The sequence below is a fragment of the Dryobates pubescens genome, chromosome 9, assembly GCF_014839835.1.
Source record: "Dryobates pubescens isolate bDryPub1 chromosome 9, bDryPub1.pri, whole genome shotgun sequence".
Classification (NCBI taxonomy): domain Eukaryota; kingdom Metazoa; phylum Chordata; class Aves; order Piciformes; family Picidae; genus Dryobates; species Dryobates pubescens.
In genome coordinates this window covers 9591313-9614999 of record NC_071620.1, presented here as the reverse complement: position 1 = coordinate 9614999, position 23687 = coordinate 9591313, and the positions used below count along the sequence as shown (strand labels likewise).

At 37.9% G+C, this 23687-nt stretch overlaps 2 protein-coding genes across 2 annotated transcripts in view; both read left to right on the top strand.

Annotated features, from left to right (window-relative positions):
- The window catches only part of STX17 (syntaxin 17), a 225328-nt gene that overhangs the window by 144576 nt on the left and 57065 nt on the right, over positions 1–23687 (top strand). The gene's annotated exons all lie outside the window — the stretch shown is intronic.
- The window catches only part of INVS (inversin), a 100906-nt gene that overhangs the window by 47778 nt on the left and 29441 nt on the right, over positions 1–23687 (top strand). Inside the window, exons 6-11 of the mRNA XM_054164096.1 lie at positions 4158–4338; positions 8722–8831; positions 13655–13826; positions 18668–18823; positions 20218–20447; positions 22288–22394. Coding sequence (XP_054020071.1) covers positions 4158–4338; positions 8722–8831; positions 13655–13826; positions 18668–18823; positions 20218–20447; positions 22288–22394 — 956 coding nt within the window. The remainder of the gene's footprint in view (positions 1–4157; positions 4339–8721; positions 8832–13654; positions 13827–18667; positions 18824–20217; positions 20448–22287; positions 22395–23687) is intronic.

Here is a 23687-nt window from a genome sequence, read left to right as displayed (position 1 = left end):
TTTGATTCTTATTCCTCTCTAGGTCTTCCTACCCAGGTTAACCTCCCAGTTTTTCACATTGTCTCTGAATGCTCTTTCTAACATATTCATACAGTTAAAATTTCTGTCTCAACTTGCATAATGGCATTTCTAAGTTCACAAGAATGTCGTGATAGCGGTGCAAAAGGCCTACAACTCCATGTCACTGTTGCATCTCCATTTTTTTAAACACATCCAACACAAATCATTTATCTTTGATTTCATGATACAATACAGATAGCAGTCACTGATATCTGCCACTGGTCAATATGCATTGGCAGCCTTTGTTGCCTACTGACTAAGTTATGAAAACCAACACAGCTGTTGTTTCTGTTCTGTTATCTTTAACACTGGAATAATGCTCTAGAAAATTATTTTTCTCTAGTGTCCTACTCAAAATTCTCTAGTGCTGCTATACAGATGCTTGACAAAGGTTAAGCTGCTAGTTCTACTGAAACCATAGTCTATTATGCTGAAAAATTCTGTCTTGGTTTTCTATGCCTTGCCATCTAGATGTGTCCATTTGTTGTCTTGTCTTCATGAATTTGTAAAATTAAGGGTCATCTTTCTGTTTGGTGTTTGTATTAGCCCACTGGGATTTCCAAAATAACTCTTCTTCAGCTCAACTGAATGCTGAAGAAATAGATAGGGTTTGCAGGGGAGGCAGTTATGCAGAAATTGTTATGTCTAATATTGAGATCCATGAAATACAGCAAAAATGGAACTCGTGACATATTTAGAAAGTAAGTATGAAGTAAAGAGAAACTCTGGATCTGGAGATCCTCTCCTGGCAACTTCCTTTTCCACCTTTCCAGATTCAGCAATGCTTGTTTACATGAAAACCAGAACAGAATAAATTTCAATTAGTATGATGGAAGCAACTGCTTAGTGCTCTCTGTCTATTTTGTGTCTCTTCTCTTTATTTGTTCTTCATGGCAAGAGACACAATGTTTACTTCTACAACACTTTCAATTATTGCCTAGAACTCCATTGCTCTAGTTGGTGCAGAAAAATGTGTAGTTTCTGTTTCTTCTGTGTATTATTTACACTAAACCCAGCTAAAATCCAAAGAACATATACTCCTGAATGTAGGCAGAAAGAGGCCTATAAAATGTCAGTGCAAGTGGCCAAAAATGTCAAAACGTGGGTACTTCTAGGCTAAAATACCAGTTGTGGCTTTGTCATTAAAAGATTCTTTAACATTTTGCAAAAGCAACACCTTTGACTGTGGGTGTGTTTCTGGAGGAACATCAGTGACTTTGAGCTGGGAGTCTTAGCAGTGATTTTTTTTAGTACGTTGTGCTTTTAGGAGGCTTCATAATTAGCTTTCCACATTACATCAATGAATTATAGGTAAAGTGAAGAAGCATTTGTTTTCTTCTTTGTCCATTTTGTTCAAACAGATTTTGCTCTGGTGGAGGTGGAATGTCAGTAATAATTTATGTGCATATCATCCTTTGTTTCTAGTAATTCTTACAAGTGGCTCTCATAAAGATGACTTCTGAGTTCACAGGATCACATGATGTTAAGAGCTGGAAGGGACCTCTGGAGATCAAGTCCAAACCCCCTGCCAGAGCAGGACCGTAAAATCTAGTGCAGGTCACACAGGAATGCATCCAGACAGGTCTTGAAAATCTCCAGAGGAGACTCCACAACCCTTCTGGGGAGCCCATTACAGTGCTCTGTGACTCTTACAGTAAAGAAGTTGTTCTTCATGTTGAGGTGGAACTTCCTGTGCTGTAGTTTACATTCATTGTCCCTCATTCTATCACAGGGCACAAGTGAGAAGAGTCTGTCCCTTCCTTCTTAACACTCAGCCCTCATATATTAATAAACTTCTCCTCTTCAGACTAAAAAGCCCCAGGTCTCAGCCTCTCCTCATAGGGCACATGTTGTAGCCCTCCTTTTGACTCTCTTGAGTAGATCCTTGTCCCTCCTGACCTGGGGAGCCCAAAATGGGATGTGATATTCCAGGTGAGGTCTCACTAGGACAGAGTACAGGGGAAGGAAAACCTCCCTTGATCTGCTGGACACACTCTTCTTAATGCACCCTGGGATACCATTGGCCTTCTTAGCCACAAGGGCACACTGCTGTCCCAGGAATAACTGGTTGTCCACCAGGACTCCTAGGTCCTTCTCCATGGGGCTGCTGAGTTTTTGCAGGTCTCTCTACTCCCCCTGCTGATCTCTTTGAATACACAGTGAGCATTTATCAGCTTTCTCTTGAGAGTTGTTAAAGCTAGGGAAGGACATAAAACTTCACTTTTCACTGTAATGGCTTATCAATGTTATTGAATCCTTATTTAAAGACATGCTATTCATGCTTTGTGATTGGTGCATCTGAGAATATTAACTTTGGTTTTTTACTTGTATCCATTTTTAATGTTTTTATTAGATTATCTGTTAATATACTTGTGGCTTGATACAGTAATGAACTACAGGGTTTTTCAAATATGTTAATTTTTCTCTAGCAAATTGTGGCTGATGCTACTAATACCTAAACGTGATGCATTTTTTCATGGTGAGACAGGCAGCTTAGCATTTACATATAGTATGTGCAGTAAGTAAGTGTTTAACTTTAGAAAACATATCAATCAAGCATTAGAAAGTTTGACACTGTTAGAAAATAAGATAGCAAGAAGCAAAGAGTCAGGGTATTGCACAGTTGAGGTTACTACTGCAGCACACAGGAAATATGGTTAAATAGAACTTTACATGTGTTTATTTTTTTACCTGTCAAATAGAACATACAGAATGTACAACTTCAATTAATAAATATTTGAATAAAAACTGTAACTGTGGAATTTCCTGGCTTTCTGCTTCTTGATTTATCATTTTCAATATTAGATGTTCATTTTCTATGTAACAGCTACTGCATTTCCAATAATGCAAGTGGAAGTGATTTTATGGGCTTTTCGTGCACCCAGTGAAGTGAATGAGAGAAAAGTGCAATTCATCTATTGAGAAAGGGATCAGAAACTTCCTTTAACGTTCAACAGTTTGCACTGATCACAATCTCTCCTTCCTCTTTCATAATTATATTGTAAGATACAGTATGGCTCTGTATTTTCAGGAGAATAGTTTTTCTTAGTTATCATGAGTTAAAAACCACTCTAAGTGGTGGCAAGTAAAACCCTCAAGGCTTCATTGCTTTTTTTTCTCTCTTTCCACAGTGTTCCCATGACTTCAGTGAATTGTTCTGAATTGATGGAGATAGAACAGCAGACTTACTTAACCCTATAGTTTATTTAAGCTCTTGTTCTGACATTCTGCTCTAGATGTTTAGTGTCCTGCACTTTATGAGTTTCTATTAGCTTACTGTTTACCATTTTCCTTAGGGATACCTCTTTCCCCCACCCCTTCTACCCCTCCACCCCCCATGAAAGTGAAGTTTAAAGTTTGTGTTTCATGGGCCTTTGTGATGCTTGCCATTTGGAGATCTGGGCAATGCTGAGATAGTGTTCATTTTGGCCTGTTCTGGTGCTTTGCCTGAGAAAGACATTAATGAAGATAAATTGGCCTAGAAAAAAAGTTGCTAAAAGAGGAAATTGCCATAATAAGAAACTATATAGCTAGAGGTCTTATGTGAAAGGAACCTAGCATGTTTTTTACGCAGACATGATCAAAAGTCCAGTTGTATCTGTCAGTGCCTGTGTTGTGTGATCAAATGACTGGTCTTGATACTTGAAAAGATTTTTGTTTTCTAAATTACACCCCTTGCAAGTATGTGCATTTATTAGAATTACTTTCTAACTCCTATCCTGTCAGCTAGACACCTTGACATGTGATAGGCATGTGATTTGAAATGCTAAAGTATTGTAATTAACTTGTTCTAAAAAGGGAGTATTCTAGGAGAAATTGTGGAGATACAGGTGTTGTGTTCAATTTAGAAGATCAAGTAAGAAGATCTAGTTATTTCCACAAGAGCCTGAGTTAGTCTTTTAAGGATCTTTGTGAGAAGCCTGTATGTAACCGAAGTGTTTAGCCTATGCTGTAACAGAAGTCTTTGGTCATAGAGCTCTATTCCACTGAACAAGGAAAATTTATCTCATTGTAAGACTCAAGAAAATTTGAAATCTGTAAAGATGATAAAGCTTTTATCTTAACTTTAAAAAAAATATTTTATTTTATTTTCAAAGGAAGCTGCACCTACAGAATCTCTGCTTAACTGGCAGGACTACGAAGGACGAACACCCCTTCACTTTGCTGTTGCTGATGGGAATGTGGCGGTTGTTGATGTCCTGACCTCCTACGAAGGCTGCAATGTGACATCTTATGACAACTTATTTCGAACCCCTCTTCACTGGGCAGCCTTACTTGGTAAAATGGGCCATGCTGAAGTAATTTAGTAATTAATTGACTGTGGTTTTTATTCTTTGTCTCTCTTTTTTGTTTATTTCCAGCCTGGCATTATGCTAACTAATTCTTAGAACAATAATAGTTTCTGCTAGACTAGTTTCTGTGTTGACTGGGTTTTTTTTTCAGGTTCAGATTCTCCAAAGCATTGTAAAATGCATTACTTCAGCAGTCTATACATGGTTGTAATTTAATAGCAGTATGCTGGAGTGTTCTTGCATCTATAGCTTTATTCCTAAGTGAAAAAAAATCCTGTTGCTCTAAGAGCAACGATGTCTGAAGTGGGGTATGCACAACCCAGCGTGTGTGCAAAACTATCCATCGCAGTGCATGAAGAAGATACCAGAACTTCTGGTTATAGGTATTTTTTATGTGAAAAAAGTAAGAACATTTTGCCACTATTAATATATGGATTGATGCTAGCAGCCTCACTTGATCCATATGTAAGGGTTTGCCTGAAGGAAGTGAGTGCTCCAAAATGTGGAAGCATTGACAGTGACATCACAGTATCACAGTATTGCCAAGGTTGGAAGAGACCTCAAAGATCATCGAGTCCAACCTGTCACCACAGACCTCATGACTAGACCATGGCACCAAGTGCCACATCCAATCTCATCTTGAACACCTGGAGGGATGGTGACTCCACCACCTCCCTGGGCAGCCCATTCCAATGGCTAACGACTCTCTCAGTGAAGAACTTTCTCCTCACCTCAAGCCTAAACTTCCCCTGGCGCAGCTTGAGACTCATTTGTTCACTTTCAGTTTACAGCAACATATTGTAGTTTACATGTGCCATGTAAAGTGGATTTATGGATTATATTTTCTAGTTTTTACTAAACTACCCCTCACAAAATAGACAAGTGATTTAAAAACAGTCTCACAAAGAAACTGCAGCTAATCTGATCATGTGAGCCCAAGTGAACAAGAAGAAAATGGCAGAGCTGACACTTCTACTACAAGATCTTCATCGGACACAGATATGACAGGAACTTTTATTGAGACAAAGTTTTTTTCCTGTTCACACAACCTTGAGACTCAGATGCTCTGCAAATTACATACCTTGCATTTGTGGATTCTGCACTGTTCAATTTAACAAAACTGGATCGTTGCAAAACAGATAGAAAAGGGATTAAATGTAAATAGTCTAAATACAGGCAAATGCAACTCATAAAATGACAGGCACAAAGGTAATATGATTTAGAAAAATATTTACCTCCTATTTTAATTCACCTATCTGCAGGAGTTAAAAATAAGCACAATGTACCAGATGAAAGGGAAGAATCTTCAAGCACTGTCTGTCCTTTTTTTTTATAAGGCTTGATCCTCATGACCCTTTGGGACACTGCAGACAAAGAATGCCAATAAAAGAATCAGATGGCTCACTGGAGTGAGTTACTGCAACTCCAATGACAATATACATGCCATTTGATTACATTTATTTAATAAAAAAAAAAAAAAAATAGAGTGTTCTCAGATTTGCATTTGCATTCAAGTGGTGATACTGAATTTTCACAGATAAACCATGAAACATTTTAAGTGTCATGGGATTGGTTCTATCCAAGAGGCAAGATTTACCATGTTTTGAAATTGATTGTAGTTAAGATAGAACTTTTGTCTGTTGGAAAAATGGATTGTCTAATCTATGTGCCAAGACCTCCAGAATCCTTTGTTGACTTGATGAGGTCTCTAAGTAGCATATACTCGTGGGGAGCTTCTGATTGGTAAATCATGACCAATTTTTAGGGTTCTGTTTTTAAGCTCGATACTAGATGGTGTATATGGATCTCAAAGAGTCTAAAATGTTACCAAATGGGTTAATGGTAGAAGGATTTAAGCAGTGCATGGATACAACCACAAATACTCTTTGAAAGGGGACAGGTTGCATGTGGCTCTATCTTACAGCATTGTTGCTCCTGTTACCTTTTATTTTCGAGTAAGTAAAAAACTCAGCCAAGTAACATCTCTTCTAACATCTCCTACGTAAGAACTCAAGAACTGAGTTTTAAAGTGTGCATTAATGTCCCAGTGAGATCCTTCTTTGCACCAATTTGTTTACTGTTGCACCAAGTAGCAATGTGGGGGTTTTTTTCCAACTCTTTTAGGCCTTCTTTCTCTAGACAGTTTAGGTAGACCTGTCCTTATAAAGAGTTCCATTACCCTTTTACTAGCTATATGTTCTGAAAGTGCAGGCAATCTTTTTTTCCATGCTCAGCATTCCTATCATTTTCCTGCTAGGATTTTGCTCAGAACCCAATTTTTCCAGTGCACCTCAATTCATTTCTTATAGTGTTGAGATGGAAAGAGCTTAGCAACGTTACATCTCTTCTTTTTAGTGTTTTTCTGGTAGGAAGGAACAGAATGTCATGATGTTCTGGTTGAAGGCTTGTCTTAGTGGCTGAAAGGAAAGAGGAGCCTTTCTCTTCACCCTAAGGCCCCTATTAAAAATAATGGCCACATAGCTGTTCTTCTTTTTTGACCCAAGATGACCATTTTCTCTCATTTCTGATACTTCTATACATAGAGTCTGAAAGTGCCATTCCACAAAAGAAGGCTTGCCTAGTGTTCCATCTCATAATTTTTTTAAAGTTACAGACCACAGCTGTTACACAGCTTGACTCTGAAATTATCAGTGTTTTAATTTTAAAAGTCTACAGCTAGTAGAAAGATTTACCTTTTTTTTGCCTTATTTTTTTCTTTCCCATTTATTCTAAAGTAATTCAAGTGAAGTGTGCAAAAGAAACAGGCTGCAAAATGGTTTTCCCCACAATCAAGATACCAGGAGATTTCTCCTGTAAAATCAGAGTAATTTTTTAAGTGATTTATGCCTTATACTACCTCTTAACATACCAAATCATTAAGATATTTTCTGAGCTGCATATGCCTAGAAAAGAAAGCATATGAAAGGGAGAGTAGGTTTAAACTGGAACTTAGGAAAAAGCTCCTCAGTATGAGGGTGGTGAGACTCTGGAATAGGTTGCCCTGGGAGGCTGTGAATGCCTCATCCCTGTTGGTATTCTAAGCCAGCTTGGATGAGGCCTTGAGCAGCCAAGTCTAGAGCAAAGGCATCCCTGCCCATGGTGTGGAGGTTGGAGTAGATGATCTTTAAGGTTCCTTCCAACCTAAGACATTCAATGATCAGTTGACTTCAATGACAATTCCTGTTCCTGTCTGTGAAGTGGATATAGGGTTTACCCATTGCCACCAAAATGTTGTGATTTTAATCTAAAAACATTCTAATCAGGTTTGGTGGAAGGAGTTGTGTGTGTAAGTTTGTTGTTTATTGCAGATATGACAGCTGGTAGTAGACTAGCTTCCAGATTTAGCTCTGCATCTTCAGTTGAAATTTTTAACTAATGAAAACTAGGTAAAGTTTTACACTTAATTTCTGTTAAACAGGATTAAATTGTCACTTTTGGTTTACCTTACTGATTCAGATGTACAGATGCTCATCACCATCAGTCTGTTGTTCATTTTACTGCTTCTCACTCAAAAGCAGAATGTTATCTGAATTATCAGAAATTTTTTCTGGAAATACTCAGTGAATTCATTGCCATGTTAATACTGCAGTTTTCTGACCAGCTACGGCTGGGGTTTTGGCTAAAGAAATGCTATAGTGATTTCTTCTAAAAGAAAGAAAATCTTTCCACATGTTCCTAGTCATAGGCCATTCCAAATTGCAGATGCACATCAAAAATGAGGATACAGAGTGTGGAACTGCAAATTATTGGGAATAACGTGCATACCAAGCTTAATAGTTCAAATATCAAATATAATGTTTCTTTCTTATGTTTAGACTATAATAGATATAACATAGATGCACTATTATTTATTGGTCTCTTCACTGGTCTCTTTGCTGTCTACAACTACCTGAAGGGAGGTTGTAGCCAGGTGGGGGTTGGTCTCTTCTCCTGAGCGGTCAGCACCAAAACAAGAAGACACAGGCTCAAGCTGCACCAGGGGTGGTTTAGGCTGGATGTTAGGAAGTTCTTCATAGAAAGAGTGATTGTCCATTGAAATGGGCTGCCCAGGGAGGTGGTGGAGTCACCATCAGTGGAGGTGTTTAAGAAGAGACTGGATGGGGTGCTTGGTGCCATGGTTTAGTTGATTAGATAGTGTTGGATGATAGGTTGGATTCAATGATCTCAAAGGTCTCTTCCAACCTGGTCTGGTCTATCCTATCCCATCCCATCCCATCCTATCCTATCCTAACCTATCCTATCCTATCCTTTGGGTTGTTTTTGTTGTTGTTGTTTTGTTTTTTGGGTTTTTTTTATATAGGGAAATGTTTAACTCTAGGATTATATATATATATATATATATATGTTTTTATTATATCATTTTTATCAGGTCATGCACAGATAGTCCATCTCTTATTAGAAAGAAATAAGTTTGGAACTATCCCATCTGATAGCCAAGGTGCAACACCACTACATTATGCAGCACAGAGCAACTTTGCTGTAAGTAGCACATTCCCTAAATGTGAAATGAATATGTTTTGCTGGAACATGTATGATGTAACAAAGTGTTTGAGTTGTTTTTAAAATCATATAAACACAGTTGCCTGCACAACCTTAATACAGAGTTTCACCCTGCTATGTGATGCAGATATGGTTATTTTTTCATTATTAAAAACAGATCTGAAAAAAAGACCCACCTGAATTGCTGTGCAAAGAAAGGGCCTTCAATCTATATGTTAGCATCAGACCATACAATAACCATTTTGATTCTTCAGTAGCATGGCATCCAGTATTTTACAGTGCATTCACTGTTTGAGGTTCATTACAACTAAATCTAAGCAGTTATAGGATGTCTAGAGTAAGATCAGCTGTATGAGTATTTGCACAGCTGCTTCAGCACCAGTCAGACCAGTCTTTGCCTTCAAGAAGGTGATTAACCTATGAATATTTGCTTTTATGAATGATCCATTGTCTCATAAAGCATGGCTAAAGAGCACGTACCTCTGGCCACAATCCTTCATGAACACTGTATTTTTTTAAAAGTTTTTAATATTTTAAAAATATTTTTTACAATTCAGACAACAAATAAAACTGGCTTCTCAGAAAGCCTAATTCTTATGTGTTGGTAGAATAGTTAATTGTTTTTCCAAAGTAAGCTCAGATACAGAACAGCTTAGTATAAAACTCAGCAGTTCAATGATTGCTTGTCATAGATGCTACTATGAAAGTAGTTCTGAAGCACTGGAACATGGCAGGGCTGCACTGTCTCTCATAGTTGAATAGTAGGCTGAGAGCTCCCATCTAAGTTTCTTCAATTGTATTATTCATATCCTCCCTTTACTAAAAGGGTTATTTAGTGCCTAATGAATATAGTTGAGTAGTGCATATTGCAGCATTTTCTTAACAGGGATATTAATATGGATCTTCCTTGCCTACACACAAGTTAATTTGCATAAAACTAGTTAATTTGCATAAAACTAGTAAAATTGTAATGCTCCTGAGAACCAGTTAACAAGTTAACAAATCCAGAAGTACTTCTGAAAGAGAGAACTGACCAATGTATGTTAGTACCGCAGCTGTTGTGAGAGTGAGTATTGGGATTTTGGGGGGAGTTTTGGGGGATGGTCTTAGTAAGACCATAGGATGTTTTTTAAATTCACACTTTCACTGGAGCATATCTCTCTGTATGATTTACATCTTTTTAGAGAATCTTTTATTGATGCTGATTACTCTCCATTACATGGTACGTACAGTTTGGGTCTGACTCATGCCTATGATTTTTATGCTGTAAAAGCCTTTCTTTCTACTTTGAGACAGATTCATGGGAAAGTTAGAATATTTTTATTTACAGTCTGGTGATGATTTTTTTTTTTCCTCTTTCTTTCTCGATATTGATACATTAAAAAAAAAAAAAGCTTTTTCCTTCTGGCTTTCTTTCTCCAGGCTTGTTTTAGTTGTATGAAACATCTTCATTATGTTGCTGCCGTTTGATCTAACCAGGCAGCCAAACTATGACATGGTTTAGGTTTTTATGGGAAAATAAAGTAGGTGATGAAATCAGAAGTCCTCTTGTAATCTTTTGTACTTACAATGAATGTACTGTTTCCCATCTTACATGAAAAATCAAACAGAAAAATCTCATTCAGATCTGCAAGCCTCTTTTAGCTCGTGATATATCCAAGGGCCTTGTTTGTGTGTGCCTAAATTATGTCTGTTGCCTCTCTCCGGTTTTTTACCACTCTGGTTGTTTCTGAGCACCACAGTTTGCTTTTTTCCCTAATTACATGCAAATCCTTGAGTAGTTCTCATGACTATATTCCATATACAGAGTGAGTAGAGACACCCGTGATTGCTTGGGCAGTAGCATCTGTATGGATTCATGGTTTGAGAGCAACATTGTTGTTCTCTTCAGTCTGCCCAGATTTGGATGTGTGATTTGTTTTGTGGTTAAAATGTCATGTTTCTTAGCCCCTAATGAGAAGAAGGAAGTTTGTTGTTTTGTGCTTATTACAAATGTTTGTGTTGCTTTCAGTTTTACAATTCAATATCATGTTCTTTGCTCTGTTTTTCTGTGAGTTAACTTACACTAATAGGACATTTTTGGTTTTGTGAAGACTGAAGTGACTTAGCCAGCACTTAATTTATGTGAAAATCTTTTTCTCTAAGACTTACTTATGCTCACTTCTTATAGAAGGAAAAGTTGTAGAAGTTACCTAATATAACCATCCAAATAGGCTGCCTGAAGTCTAGTTGGCATAGGATCCTACAGAAGGGCTAAATAAACATCTTATATAGATTTTTGAATTTCATGTGTGAAGGCAGTTGTTCTATTAGTGTTGATTTTAGCATGCAGAACGCAGGATTAAACATATTTTGGTCTTCTGAATTTCTTCAGAGACATTTGAGACAATGTTCTTCCCTTTCCTATACTTGCACAGCTTGAGCTAGTAAATGAAACGTGGATACCCCTGTCTTATTTTTGAATATTCAAAATATCTAGTGTTTTTTCAGGGTTTCTTGACAGAATGAAATACTCCCTGTTTTCTTCTCTCCCTTTCTATTGTTTTTCAGCTTTGTTTTCAATTTTTTTTTAATAGAAATAAAATATGTGATTTTTGAAGATAAAGTACATGTGGAATTAAACTACTTGGTAATTCTGTTTTCCTGGGGTTTAACCATCTTTTTCTTATTTAATTTCATTTTGTGTTCAAGTTGTGATAGCTTAATTTTGGAAAATACTCTGATAGCACTCTGAGCTTTTCTTCCACTTTTCCCCATTAAAATCTCTAGGAAAAAAAAAAAAAAAGGCATTTGAAAGAAACATTGCTTTGCTAAAACTTAATAGGAAAATATAGTTCTTATTTGTATTTGTAGTGTGTTTGCCTTATTATTGAAAAGGTCCAGCCTCCATACTGCATTTACTTTGCAGGACATTGTAATGGGTTGGGGCAGATCCCCTCCCCACCACAGGCAGAAATAACGACTCAGGCAAACGGATTGCAAAAGTGATGAAAGTTTAAATAGAAAGCAGTGAATGTTACAGAAAACCCAAAGCGCAGTGACAAAGAAAGATCCCATCCCCACCTGAGGGTGCATGCAAAACCCCCAGGGCTCCTTCTTCCCCCTCCCTCTGCTGGGCTAGTCTCAGCTGGCCAGGCCTGAGACTGCCCATCCCCCTGTGGCCTTGGGCCCAATCAGGCCCATGGCCGGGAGATCTCTCCCCCAGTTACCAAGTCTCGGAGAGGGAAGGAAAGAGGAAGTGCCAGACTCCGCACTGGATCTTATAGTGGTGCAAAGAATTATGGTAGGAAATACACAATTTCCTGTGTCCATCCCTCTGGGCTGGACTTCTGGACACAGGAAGTGAATGCACCAGGGGGGCACCCAGCTCAAACTACAACAGACATCAAGCACTGTAGAGTACTGGTAAGGTGCCAAGTTGCTGGCCTAATGAGTAGCTGTTTGTGTCTGCGGTGTAGTGGTGGTCAATGTTGAGTCCACAAAGCTATACACACGTAGTGGTTCCTGTGGAAGGCTTAATGCTTCCATTCCTCATTATTTGTGGCTGGACCTTTTTATAATAAGCTGATAGATCAGATATGGACCCAAATTCATGAAGCTTTTAGGCTCTTTGATCACATCAGCATGAGAGACGCAGAAAACTTCCTATTTCTTTAGAGGGATGAAACAGTAAGTAGTAGTTAAAATAGTAATAGTAAGCAGTAGATTAAAAAAATCCAAACAAATCAGTAAGACTTGGGCATTTAAGCAGCTTTGTGATTGTAAGCGTTTGATTCCTTATATCCAAAGAATCTCCTTTTCACAGATGTGATAGAGCTATTTTGGGGTCACACGAGGGGAAAAGATAAAATAGTGTTAACACTAAAATATAAAAATAAAATGAAACAATGAACCCACTTTTTTTTCCAGTTTTTATTGGCTAGCCTATAAGTGGCTCTTAAGAGATGTTTGCCAGCTGTTAAATGCACAACGTTGATAAGGCATTCAACAGAAAATCTTCCCCTAACTCTTTTTTACTAGCAGATTTCGTCTATCATCCTCCTCTCTGTGGCTTATTAAGAATTTGACAATGAGCTTGTTGCCTGAAAGCTTAAAACACAAACACAGCATTTGAAGAAATAATTCTTTTTGTTTTGGTGTAGATAGAGACTTTGGTATAAATAAAGAGCAACTACAGTGGAAAGCCCAGACTTGGTGTGAACGTTCTCCTAACCTTTTTTTGATTTCTAATATTTCAATAATTAGTAACCTGTTGATAGTATGAAATATGTCTGTGCTGCCCCAAAAACACTTTCTTCTTTTTTTTTTCCTTTGAGTAATCAAATCATTAGAGTTTGGCAAACTATTTGCGTATGCAGACTATTTGCATATTTGCATATGCAGTCATATTTAGAACTGGAGCAAAAAAGGCATTTCAGGCGGTGATTTTGAAGGAACATTGTTTTAGCATCATAGTGTTACAGTAATGCTTTGACAAGCCAATAATGTTTTTACCACTGCCTTCTTCACAGTGACTGGAGTGTCTTTTACTTCCTTATGATGAACACATGACATTTGACTGTTAGAAGAAAATAAAGTGTGAAATAAATAACAGCATTAAACTCATAGTTAAGGATGCACTGTGAACAATGAAGAGGAAAAGGGCATAGCAGAAAACATGGTGCTCCTGTTGAGCTTTTACTCTCTATAAACATAAAAAGGGAAAATGAAGCTTTTAATTTCCTTCATAAACAGCTAAATGAGACACAATAGTTTCTTCTTAGATTCCTTTTAATTCTAATTTCAGTGGCATATCTTTTCAGGAAACAGTTGAAGTATTTTTGAAACATCCTTCTGTAAAAGATGACTCAGATCTTGAGGGAAGAACATCCTTCATGTGGGCAGCTGGCAAAGGCAGTGATGATGTCATTAAGACTATGCTGACTTTAAAATTGGATATTGACATCAATATGACAGACAAATACGCTGGCACAGGTAAGATGCTTTACAGTAAGGATCCACTGGATATTTGCAGTTACTGTGGTTTCCACTAAATAAAAAACATAGTTAAACCCATGTTAGTCTTTTCCTGGATGTGTATCTTAATCCTGGATATATTTCTTATTAGTTCAGTTGTGTGTGAGTCACTTCTTTGCCTTATTGTGGGAAAGAAGCAAATCTTTTCTGTGCCAATTGGACCAGATCATTTGAGACACAGCACGAAGAAATGGAGTGCTATGCTGCTATTGAGTTAGGTCTGTAATCCTGGGAAAAGAGCTGTTGCATATCTCCCTCTCTGGAGATATTCAAGACCCACCTGGATGCATTCCTGTGTGACCTGCTATAGGTAATCCTGCTAGATGGTCTTTCGAGGTCCCTTCCAGCCCCTGGCATTCTATGATTCTGTGATTTTGAAGAATAAAATTAAATGCAATTGCATAAAAAGTCCCTCCTGAAAAAGCCTGTTAACAAACTTTGAAACACAGAACAACCAGTGAGGTGGCTAAATTATCATAATGAAAATCATAAGTACTGTAGTTATTTGTAAAGGTAGTGTAATGAAGATTAGAACTATTGCACTTCTCTTGTCGAAACAAGGGGTTACACTTCATATCCCCCAAGTTTATCAACTCATTAAGGTAAACATGCAAGATGGTGTTTCAGAATTCAAGCATGCAAGCCATACATTCAAACTTTCCTATAACAACTGTGAATTTATCTTCTTTAATGAAAAAAAAAAAAACCAAACTAAAATTTGTGGTGGAAATACTGCACTTATGTAGTATTCATAACAAAAATGCAGTAACAGTTCTAAGAGACAAGTCTTGAAGGGTAGGTGTATTCAGGAGTGTTGGGAGATACAGGTAGAAGTAGTGAAGCTTTATAGTGTGCTGACGGCATCTGAATTATAGAAACAACAACAACAACAAAAAAAAAACCCACAGGAGAATATGGATATATTTGACATAAATTGGAGGGGTCTGGTAGCAGTGGGCTTCAGGGGTAAGCTGTGTGGGAGGAGGTCATGAACTGCCCTGTGCCAGTGACAGTCAGGTCACAGATGTAAAAGTTAAGTGCAAAAATGTATATCTGTGTATAATAAGTAGTTAGACTATAGCCAGCTTGATAGTCATAGCACACATTCATGAATAATACAGAAGAAAGCATATCTCCTGAAAAGAAAGCTGTGCTATTTTACACAAAAAATAATGTATATTGAAATGCTTGTTCATAAAAATTTCACTATCTTTGTTTTAAGGTATACTCAAGCTTTAGCTCTTGGCTGCACACACACATGAACTAGCTAAGTAGCATGTTCGATTTAGAGAACAGGAAACCAGGAAACCAAAGATAGGAGTTTAACAGCTTCTCTGTTTTCAGATCACACTTCAAATAGCATGCAAACAGTAAATAAATGCAATGTTGGGGTGGTGTGGTTCATGTTTTGAAAGATAACCATGTATGAATAATACTTTCTTAGTATACAAACAAAACACCAAAACCCTGACATTGTCTGTTTCCATTGGTGGTGTGTTGGGTCCATACCACACAAAATGCCAAATACAATCAGCGTAAAATTCTATTTAGTTATTTAAACTCTTGGCTTTCCTTACAAATTAACACAACAACAACAACAACAACAATAAAGAGTCTTTTCAAGTTTGTGAGTATTTATAATTTTTTATTCTAAGAAACAGTACAACAAATAAAATGTCAGCCTTCGTGAGGTGATTTTACAACCTACATGCTCAATCGTGTTTCATCTTTACCAGTCTCACCTATATCTGCCCTTTCCTGACAGTTGCTTTTTAAATACTTCACAGTATTTGTTTCAGACCTTAAGGTGCAGTAATGATGCATTCACAGTGCAAATCTCCCTATAAGGGGTTTTCTTCTTTGCAGACAGTAATCACATACTGTGTATCTGAAACTACTCAGGTGTGGATTTCATGCTTGAATAATTCAGGTTGGTTGGGTTTATTATCTTTCAGTCTTAAACCTTTCATAGCAGTGATGTGTAATCACCTTTTAGTCTTGATTTTGTTGCAGAGTTTTTAATCAAAGTAAATGAATAGATTTTCCATTTTCTTGAAACAGCTCTTCTGTAGAACACAGTAATAGTCCTGAAGTGGAGCTGTGCCCTTCGACGCTTGCTGTCAAGCAGCCTGAACTTCACCATTGTGCAAGCATGTGCAGTAACATGGGCTTTATTATAGTGAGCTGTGAACTTAAAAGGAAATCCACCAGTAAATCATTCTCTGGTTTCAGACCTGTTTTGTGTTGGGTTTTTTTTACGAGTGTTCTAAATCATTCCCAAGTTTTGCCGAGGGAAAAGTAGCCTTGTATTTCGACAGGGAACTATGCGCTAATAGAAAGTAGCTTTCATGCCACCCTGACTGGGATACAGTTGCTGAGGAGAGTTCAAGGTTGCCTTTTTCTGACTTTTGTGTGCAGACTCAGTGAAGCTCAGTTGTAATGTTGCACTAACGCTAACGCAGCCTTTTGCATGTACTTAAAAAGAGCAAGCTCTCCATTCAGCGTTGCTTGAACATCGAGACTCTCCGTATTGTGTAGGAGAATGACACCAAGGGAAAGGAATTTCCCTCCTCTCAGAGATCAGCTCTGCAGGAGCATTACAGGGGCAGCTTTATAGCTCTGCCGTCACTGTGTACAATGGAGAGGGCTCTGTCTGTCGGCTGAACAAAGGGCCTATTGTGACCAGCTGGCTGAAGAATCCCTTCAGTCACCGTGACTCCATCACAGAAAATTTGGCTTACAAGAAAATATTGAGCACAAAGTGCGAAACAAGATGCCTGCGTCAGAATGAGTGATGGGGGGAAGAACTGGCCAAGCTGACACAGCAGCTCTTTTTCTATTGTATTGTTATACACACCCCATGTGTCATCTGATGGAGTGGTTTACTGCCTTTGGTTTCATAAGAAATGCAGTACAAAAACCAGAACCTAGAGTTTACTGTGAGGTCAGACCATGAAAACCAGCCCGTCCGAATGTACAAAGCAGCAGGAATCTCGTTCTTGTCCAGCTTCTACTGATAGCCACCCACTTGCATAGAGTGGGTGGCTCTTGCCACAGATCCTACTGCTTACAGATATTTTTCACCAGTGCAATGAGTGCCTCTATGCTTAGACATCAGTGTCCTCTTAAAGGCAGCACCACTCATACTGTGACCCCAGTTCTGTAGGAAGTGCCTCATTTTTCTGCTACTATCACTAATTTTGAGAACATTTTTTCAAGGCAACGTGCTTCGGCTGGATTTGATTCACAGTGCCGACAAATGTGCTGTTGAGTAGTGCCTGTGTAACAGGTTACGCTGGCTTACTGTTTCATATGCTGCAGGAAGCCCCTACCAGTGGGAATCAGTAGCAGGCAAATACAAAAAGCCTGCCTGTTTTGATATTCTGGCTATGGTTCAAGAAGCAATTCCTCCTGGTATTGCCCTTTGTGGTGTGTCTTTCTGTATAATGCTTCTGCTGGATCCTAACCCTGCCTGTTTTAACATTAAACAAGTAGAGACGTGTAGGTACTGTTTACAGCCCCATATTTCACTTGCTTGAGCACTCCGAATTCTCATCAAGGATGAATATTTGTGCAATGTCACGGGGAGATATGAATTCACTTTGCTAAATGCATATTTATGAATTGCACTGGTTTGTATTTTCTTTCTAAACTATTTTGGTGTTGTCACCTGTGAAATATTCTGTGTGTAGGACAGTGTGGGAATGTAGATAATCTGATTCAGCTGCTGACTATAGGAAATAACCGAGAACATTTTGAAATCAAATTGTAAGTGAAAGCACCAATCTGTGTCCTCCACATTGGTTTGAAATGTCATTGATATATATAGTTCTCATTTCCTTCAAGGAGAGCCACGAACTGGTTGATCTGGCATTTCAGCATTTTCCTCAACTCCAGCTGACAGTGCTCAAAGGATGCTGTGTTTGGTTGTAGCAGCTTCCGTTATGGGACACCACTGCCTTTACCTCTGAGGTCTAAAGTACCAAAAGAAGCTCTTGTGTTATTTGTTGGCTTGGACTCAGTGAAATCTGCCTACATTCAAATCTGAGAGGACAAAGAAAACTGGAAGAGTAGGACAATGCAGTTTGCATAGTTTTCATGCAGCTGAGCTTCATAAATTGTAGAAATGACACAAAATGTGACACCTGCTCTTTCCATCATCTTTTTCCCTGAAGAAAGCAGGGAGATGCAGAGAGTGTGTGAGATGTGACCACCTTGCTACAGAATTTTGTCTAACATTTTCTTCCTGTAATTTGGGGGGGGGGGGGGGCGGGGAGAGCAGGGGACAGGAATAGCTGGGTAGTTATCTGGGGTTAGTTTTAATTGAGGTGGCTTTGTTTATTTGGGAAAAAATCAATAAATTAAAGGGTATTTTCAAGAAAGCCCTGAAGAAATAATGAAAGCTTTCTTTCATTGGTAGTGGGTAGTTTAATCTCCACTTAGATGAGGTGAGAAACACCGCAAAACAAAGGCAGAAGTAGATTATGTTATGTCCTATTAATCGGAAGCTGCTAACCTTCCACAGATCCTCAGAAGAAGCAATTCTGGTGATGTTAAGGTTAAAAATCTTACTTGTACAAGTGAGAAATGTGTTTCAGGGCTAACAGTTTTTCCACTTACTGCTTGTATGGCAAGAAAACATGGTTAGTGATCACTTGCTAAGATCCTTCAGTTTCTTGTGATTATTAAAGCACCTTTTCCACCAAAATGGTTGAAATTCACCTTTAAATTTACTTAATTGTGAGCCTCTAAAGCTTATGGCATTGTGATTTCTGTTTCCTACCACTTTATTCTTCTAGCATTACACGCCGCTGCCCTTTCTGGCCATGTCAGCACAGTGAAATTGCTGTTGGAACATAAGGCACACGTGGATGCTTTGGATGTCATGAAACATACCCCGCTTTTCCGAGCCTGTGAGATGGGACACAAAGAAGTGATACAAACTCTCATTAAAGGTCAGCTGGTTACAAATTTACAAACCTGTTCAGAGTTCTGGTGCTGCTTTCTGTGGGGCTGGGAAATAAACAGCATAGCTGAGCAAGTGGTGGGGTACAAAATTAATTCCCCAAAGCAGGTTTTGTCTGTTTTGTGGAACAGTGCTAGTGAGTATGAGAATGTTGTGCAAAATGGCTGGAAAGGTTAAATATAAATTGTTCAAAACTGAGATAGTACTTTTCACAGCTCCTTTCTGCTCAAGCCTTTTAAAGTACATTCTACTCTCCCAAACCACCTCTTCTCCCAGAAAGCATTTGTTTTCCATTCTTTCATTTTCTCCAATAAATAAGACTAAATTATGCTTCCTTCTGTTTGTGAGAAAGCATTTTCAGGCCTCTTTGAAAACTTTTTGACTATTTAAATGAATCTTTATTGTTCAGTGAAAGCAGCTATCAAACATCCTAAATCATTTATATTTCCTGTTCCCTTTTTATAAGCAGTATTTCACTTGCAGACAGAAATGAGATTTAACAATGCACACAGTTTTAATTGTAAAAACTCTGTTGAAGTATCAGAAGCATAGCAAACAACAGTGGTATCTTAAATGCAAAAGTCTGGCATTTCAGCCTCGCAGAAACACTCCAAGTAGCTGGAAGCAATCTTCCTCCAACTTGAGATATTATCTCATTTATGGACAGTTGAAGTATCCAAGTTTTCCACCAGCCAGCCTTTCTTACTGAAGAACTTGCTTTCCTCTTTGATCTGCTGGGTATCTCTTAACCTCCTGTTAAGCTCTTCCTCTCACCCCCTATGCTGTTTCATTTTGATTGATGCAAGAAGTTTGAGCATCAGAATCTGATTTATGTTTCATCAAACATTTTATGATATAGACAGTCCTTGTTGCTGGTTGGTTTGAGGATTTTTATTTACAGAGTTTTATTTTTGTAGAAAGTTCCATCTTACAAGAACACATAGAGAAAGTCATCTGCTTAAATGCTTGAATTAAAAAGCTTTTTTTCATGTCATTCTTTCACTATGAGTATTTTTTCCTCTCTGCTTTAGAGATTTAAAAAGAGATTTCATCTGAAATCTAATTTTTCAAAAGTTTTTTTGTTGTTAAGAAGTAAAAGTGTGACTGAAAACTAATAGGCCTGAAACAAATAAAGGCTAGGTTTTCCAAGGGCGTCTGGGAGAATACTTGGAAGCTTGTAAACAAGTTAGATGCCTGATTCTCACTGTAACTGTTTCATTCTCAGTTAATTTTTATTTAGGCTTCAGGATTTGAATTCAACAAAGTGGAAGTTATTTTCATAAATACTTACCTGAATTGTCTTTCCCCCCCCCCCCCCGCCCCCTTTTCTTCACATTCAAAACTGGTTTATTTTTATGTTCAAAAATGTATTTGTTGTTACAGGAGGGGCAAGAGTGGATTTGGTTGACCAAGATGGCCATTCACCCCTTCACTGGGCAGCCCTGGGAGGAAATGCTGATGTGTGCCAAATCTTGATGGAAAATAAAATCAACCCTAATGTGCAGGACTATGCAGGTAGAACACCTCTGCAGTGTGCTGCTTACGGTGGTTACATTAACTGCATGGTAGTGTTACTGGAAAACAATGCAGATCCAAATATTCAGGATAAAGAGGTATGTTGTTCTTCACTGAGCTATGTATTAAACTTTAGAATAACCATAAATCAGAACATTTTCTTCAAAGTAATTTTCTATTCTGGGACATAGAAAGATGAAAGGAAAGGCATGCTGACATAATTTTCCCTATGGCTTCACTGTTAAATATCTTGAATGAAAAGTAGTATTTTAATATGCAGCATGAATTGAAGATTCATATTTTTCCAGATTACTTTCGACTTTTCCCTACCAAAGTGTGATCTTCCAAGGAGTCATGCTAATCATCTGATTTAACTTCTGTCACTCCTTATTAACAGCTGAGATGATAACGTGATTTTATAGCCTGTAATGTGTTTCTTCAGCACAGAGATAGAGCTAGTAAGATCTTGCAAGTGAGATTGCATACGAACTGCTTCAATTACTTATGCACAGAAGTATCCACATATGTATCACTTTTCCAGGTGGGGGAAAAAAAAAAAATCAACCCACTGATTAGTTTGTATGTTCATTTCTGCTTTTTTTCAAGTAGTAAGTGAAACTAGGAGCCAGAATAATTGTGCAACATAACGACAGGTTTCTTTGTTATACGACATGATTTCTCAGAAATTGGTAGAACTTCATCATTCAAAAGAATTTCACCTAATTTGTTAAACTCTTCTGTAGCTGTTCATTGTAGGGCATGGATAATTCCAGGTAATGGGAAAGTGGGTCTTGGCGTGAGCTCTATAGAGCATGCTGGTGAGGTTTTCCAACCTGCTACAAGATGTATGGACTTCTCAGGATATCAGGTAGTGATAGGACTAGGGGGAATGGAATGAAGATGGAGGTGGGGAGATTCAGACTGGATGTGAGGAAAAAGTTCTTCACCATGAGAGTGGTGAAGCCCTGGAATGGGTTGTCCAGGGAGGTGGTTGAGGCCCTGTCCCTGGAGGTGTTTAAGACCAGGCTGGACAAGGCTCTGGCCAGCCTGATCTAGTGTGGGATGTCCCTGCCCATGGCAGGGGGGTTGGAACTTAAATGATCCTTGTGGTCTCTTCCAACCCTGACTGATATTACGATACCTTGAGTACAGCTGAACATATTTCAGGCAGAGACACTGCAGCCTGCTCTTCAAGCAGTGGGGTTCAGGAGGCAGCTTTCTAGTAGTGAACTCAGAATGTCTTCATGTTTTTCTTGTTTGCCAGCCTCCTAGGTATTTCCTACATTTAGAGTTCAAAACAAGACAAAGATAGGAGGCATGGCCTGGAAACAAAGTGAAATATCTGTGTTGCATTGATGTTAACAGAGCTTGAGGTATTTGGATTGTGGTTCTGTAATCCTGGTTCCAATAGTGATCATGTAGGAGCTGGCTGTATAAAGTGCAGTTTGAGAGCTGGGTCTCAGCTTTATGTGAGACAAAGCAGTCTTTGGAAATCAGGCTTGTTTTGAAAGCACAGCTGGCATCTTTCTTTGTTTACCTGAGCTCATAAGCTTTCTTCAAACTCAATCAGATTTTGAATTCTGTAGTAATTTTTATCAGTGTCACAGTGTTTTGGAGCAGCCTAGAAAACAGCCTGAACTACAGACCTGGGTAGCATAGCTGCAAAGAAAGCAACTATAGAGCTAGTCTCTTTACATGAAAAAGCATTATTCTTGTAATCTCACTAAAAACAACAACAACACCCCCCCCCAACTTCATTTTTCAGTAACTTCATTTTAAGCTGTATTCTTTTATTTTAACAAGGAAGTTTATTTGGAAGAATCAGTTCGTCCTTCGCATCCAGAAAAGCATTGAATTACAGTATGATTTATGACTTCCATTGTGGCATGATAGAGTTTGGGGATAATATTTGGTTTTATTCTCTTCTATTGTTTACAGGGAAGAACTGCTTTACACTGGCTCTGTAACAATGGGTACCTTGATGCTATAAAGTTGCTGCTTGGTTTTGATGCCTTCCCTAATCATATGGAGAACAGTGAGGAAAGGTATTTCTTGCCTCAATGCATAATTCTGTTAATTTAGCAAAAGTGCTACTTATTGATTCAAATGTTAAGTGTTCAGATATTGCCAGAGAATCATGATCCTGTATCTAAAAGGAGTGTTTGTAATCTTGGGTTTCAGTGTAAGTAGCTTTCCTAACTTGAGAAGTCTCTAAGACAGACACTGCAGCTTCAACTGTTTATGTTTTTAAATCTTGAATGTAAAGATTTCTGCAAGCATTTACTCATTCCAGTCTGGTTTGAAATATTAAAGGGTCTTTTTCACTTGTATGAAACTGGCAGCAGATATGTGCAGACAAAGGATGAAAAGGCATTTCTGCTGCTGGTGGAGTAGATTGGAATTTTTCTTTTCTGTTTAGTGAGAATACAGTGAGAAGAAAAAAAAATAGGAGAAATGTAATGTTACCTTTTAAAATGGTGATTACAAGTTACCTGGTTGTTAACTGTATTCTAAAGGCCTAGTTAAAAAAAAAAAACAAAAAAGAATCCTCCTATAATCATAAAGAGAGTACATTTGCATCTCTTTTCTTTGTCTTTCATTGACATATAATTAATAGTTTTTTTAGAAGTGATTTAGGTTGTGGAGTTCAAATTAGTCACCTGACTGTGAATGTAATTACTATTAGCAGAAAATTATAATGCCTTTTTTTTTTCCCAGAGTAGATGACCTCCTCATAATTATAAACAAAAATCATAATAAGTATGCCACATAAATTTGAGTACTTCAACATCTAAAATAACTTAAGGACTTCGAAACCCTGTATTTTAGTGCTAAATCTGAGACTTCCATACTTATTCTAGTTTTTAATTGCTTTCTTCCCCTATCTTTTCTCTTTTGTTCTCTACATCACTCAGATCTCTTCTTTTTTTTTGTTCCTATTTTTTATTGAGAAGCACAGAAGTATAAGTAGTTCCTAATTAAGCAGTGCCAATGCTCTTTTTAGTCATTTTTGATAGAAAATTAAATAAACAGGTGTAATTAAATTACTCTTGATTATTAAGATTAAAAGCCACTCTTTTGCCAGAGTGGAGACTGCTATTTTCCTTCCTTTGTGGAAATGTATTATTGATGCTCAAATGTCAGGAAAAGACCTTTGCTGTGGCTTTACTGTAGTCATTCGCTGCATATCTATTTTTGTTTCTCTTCTAGCATTAATACTTGATCTTGTGTATAAGCCTAGGTTACTCAAAACACAACTAGCACTATTCCAGGTGTCAGCCCTTTAGCACTTAGTCCACGTGCAGAACAAAACAGATTTCCAGTATTTCTAGATGAAC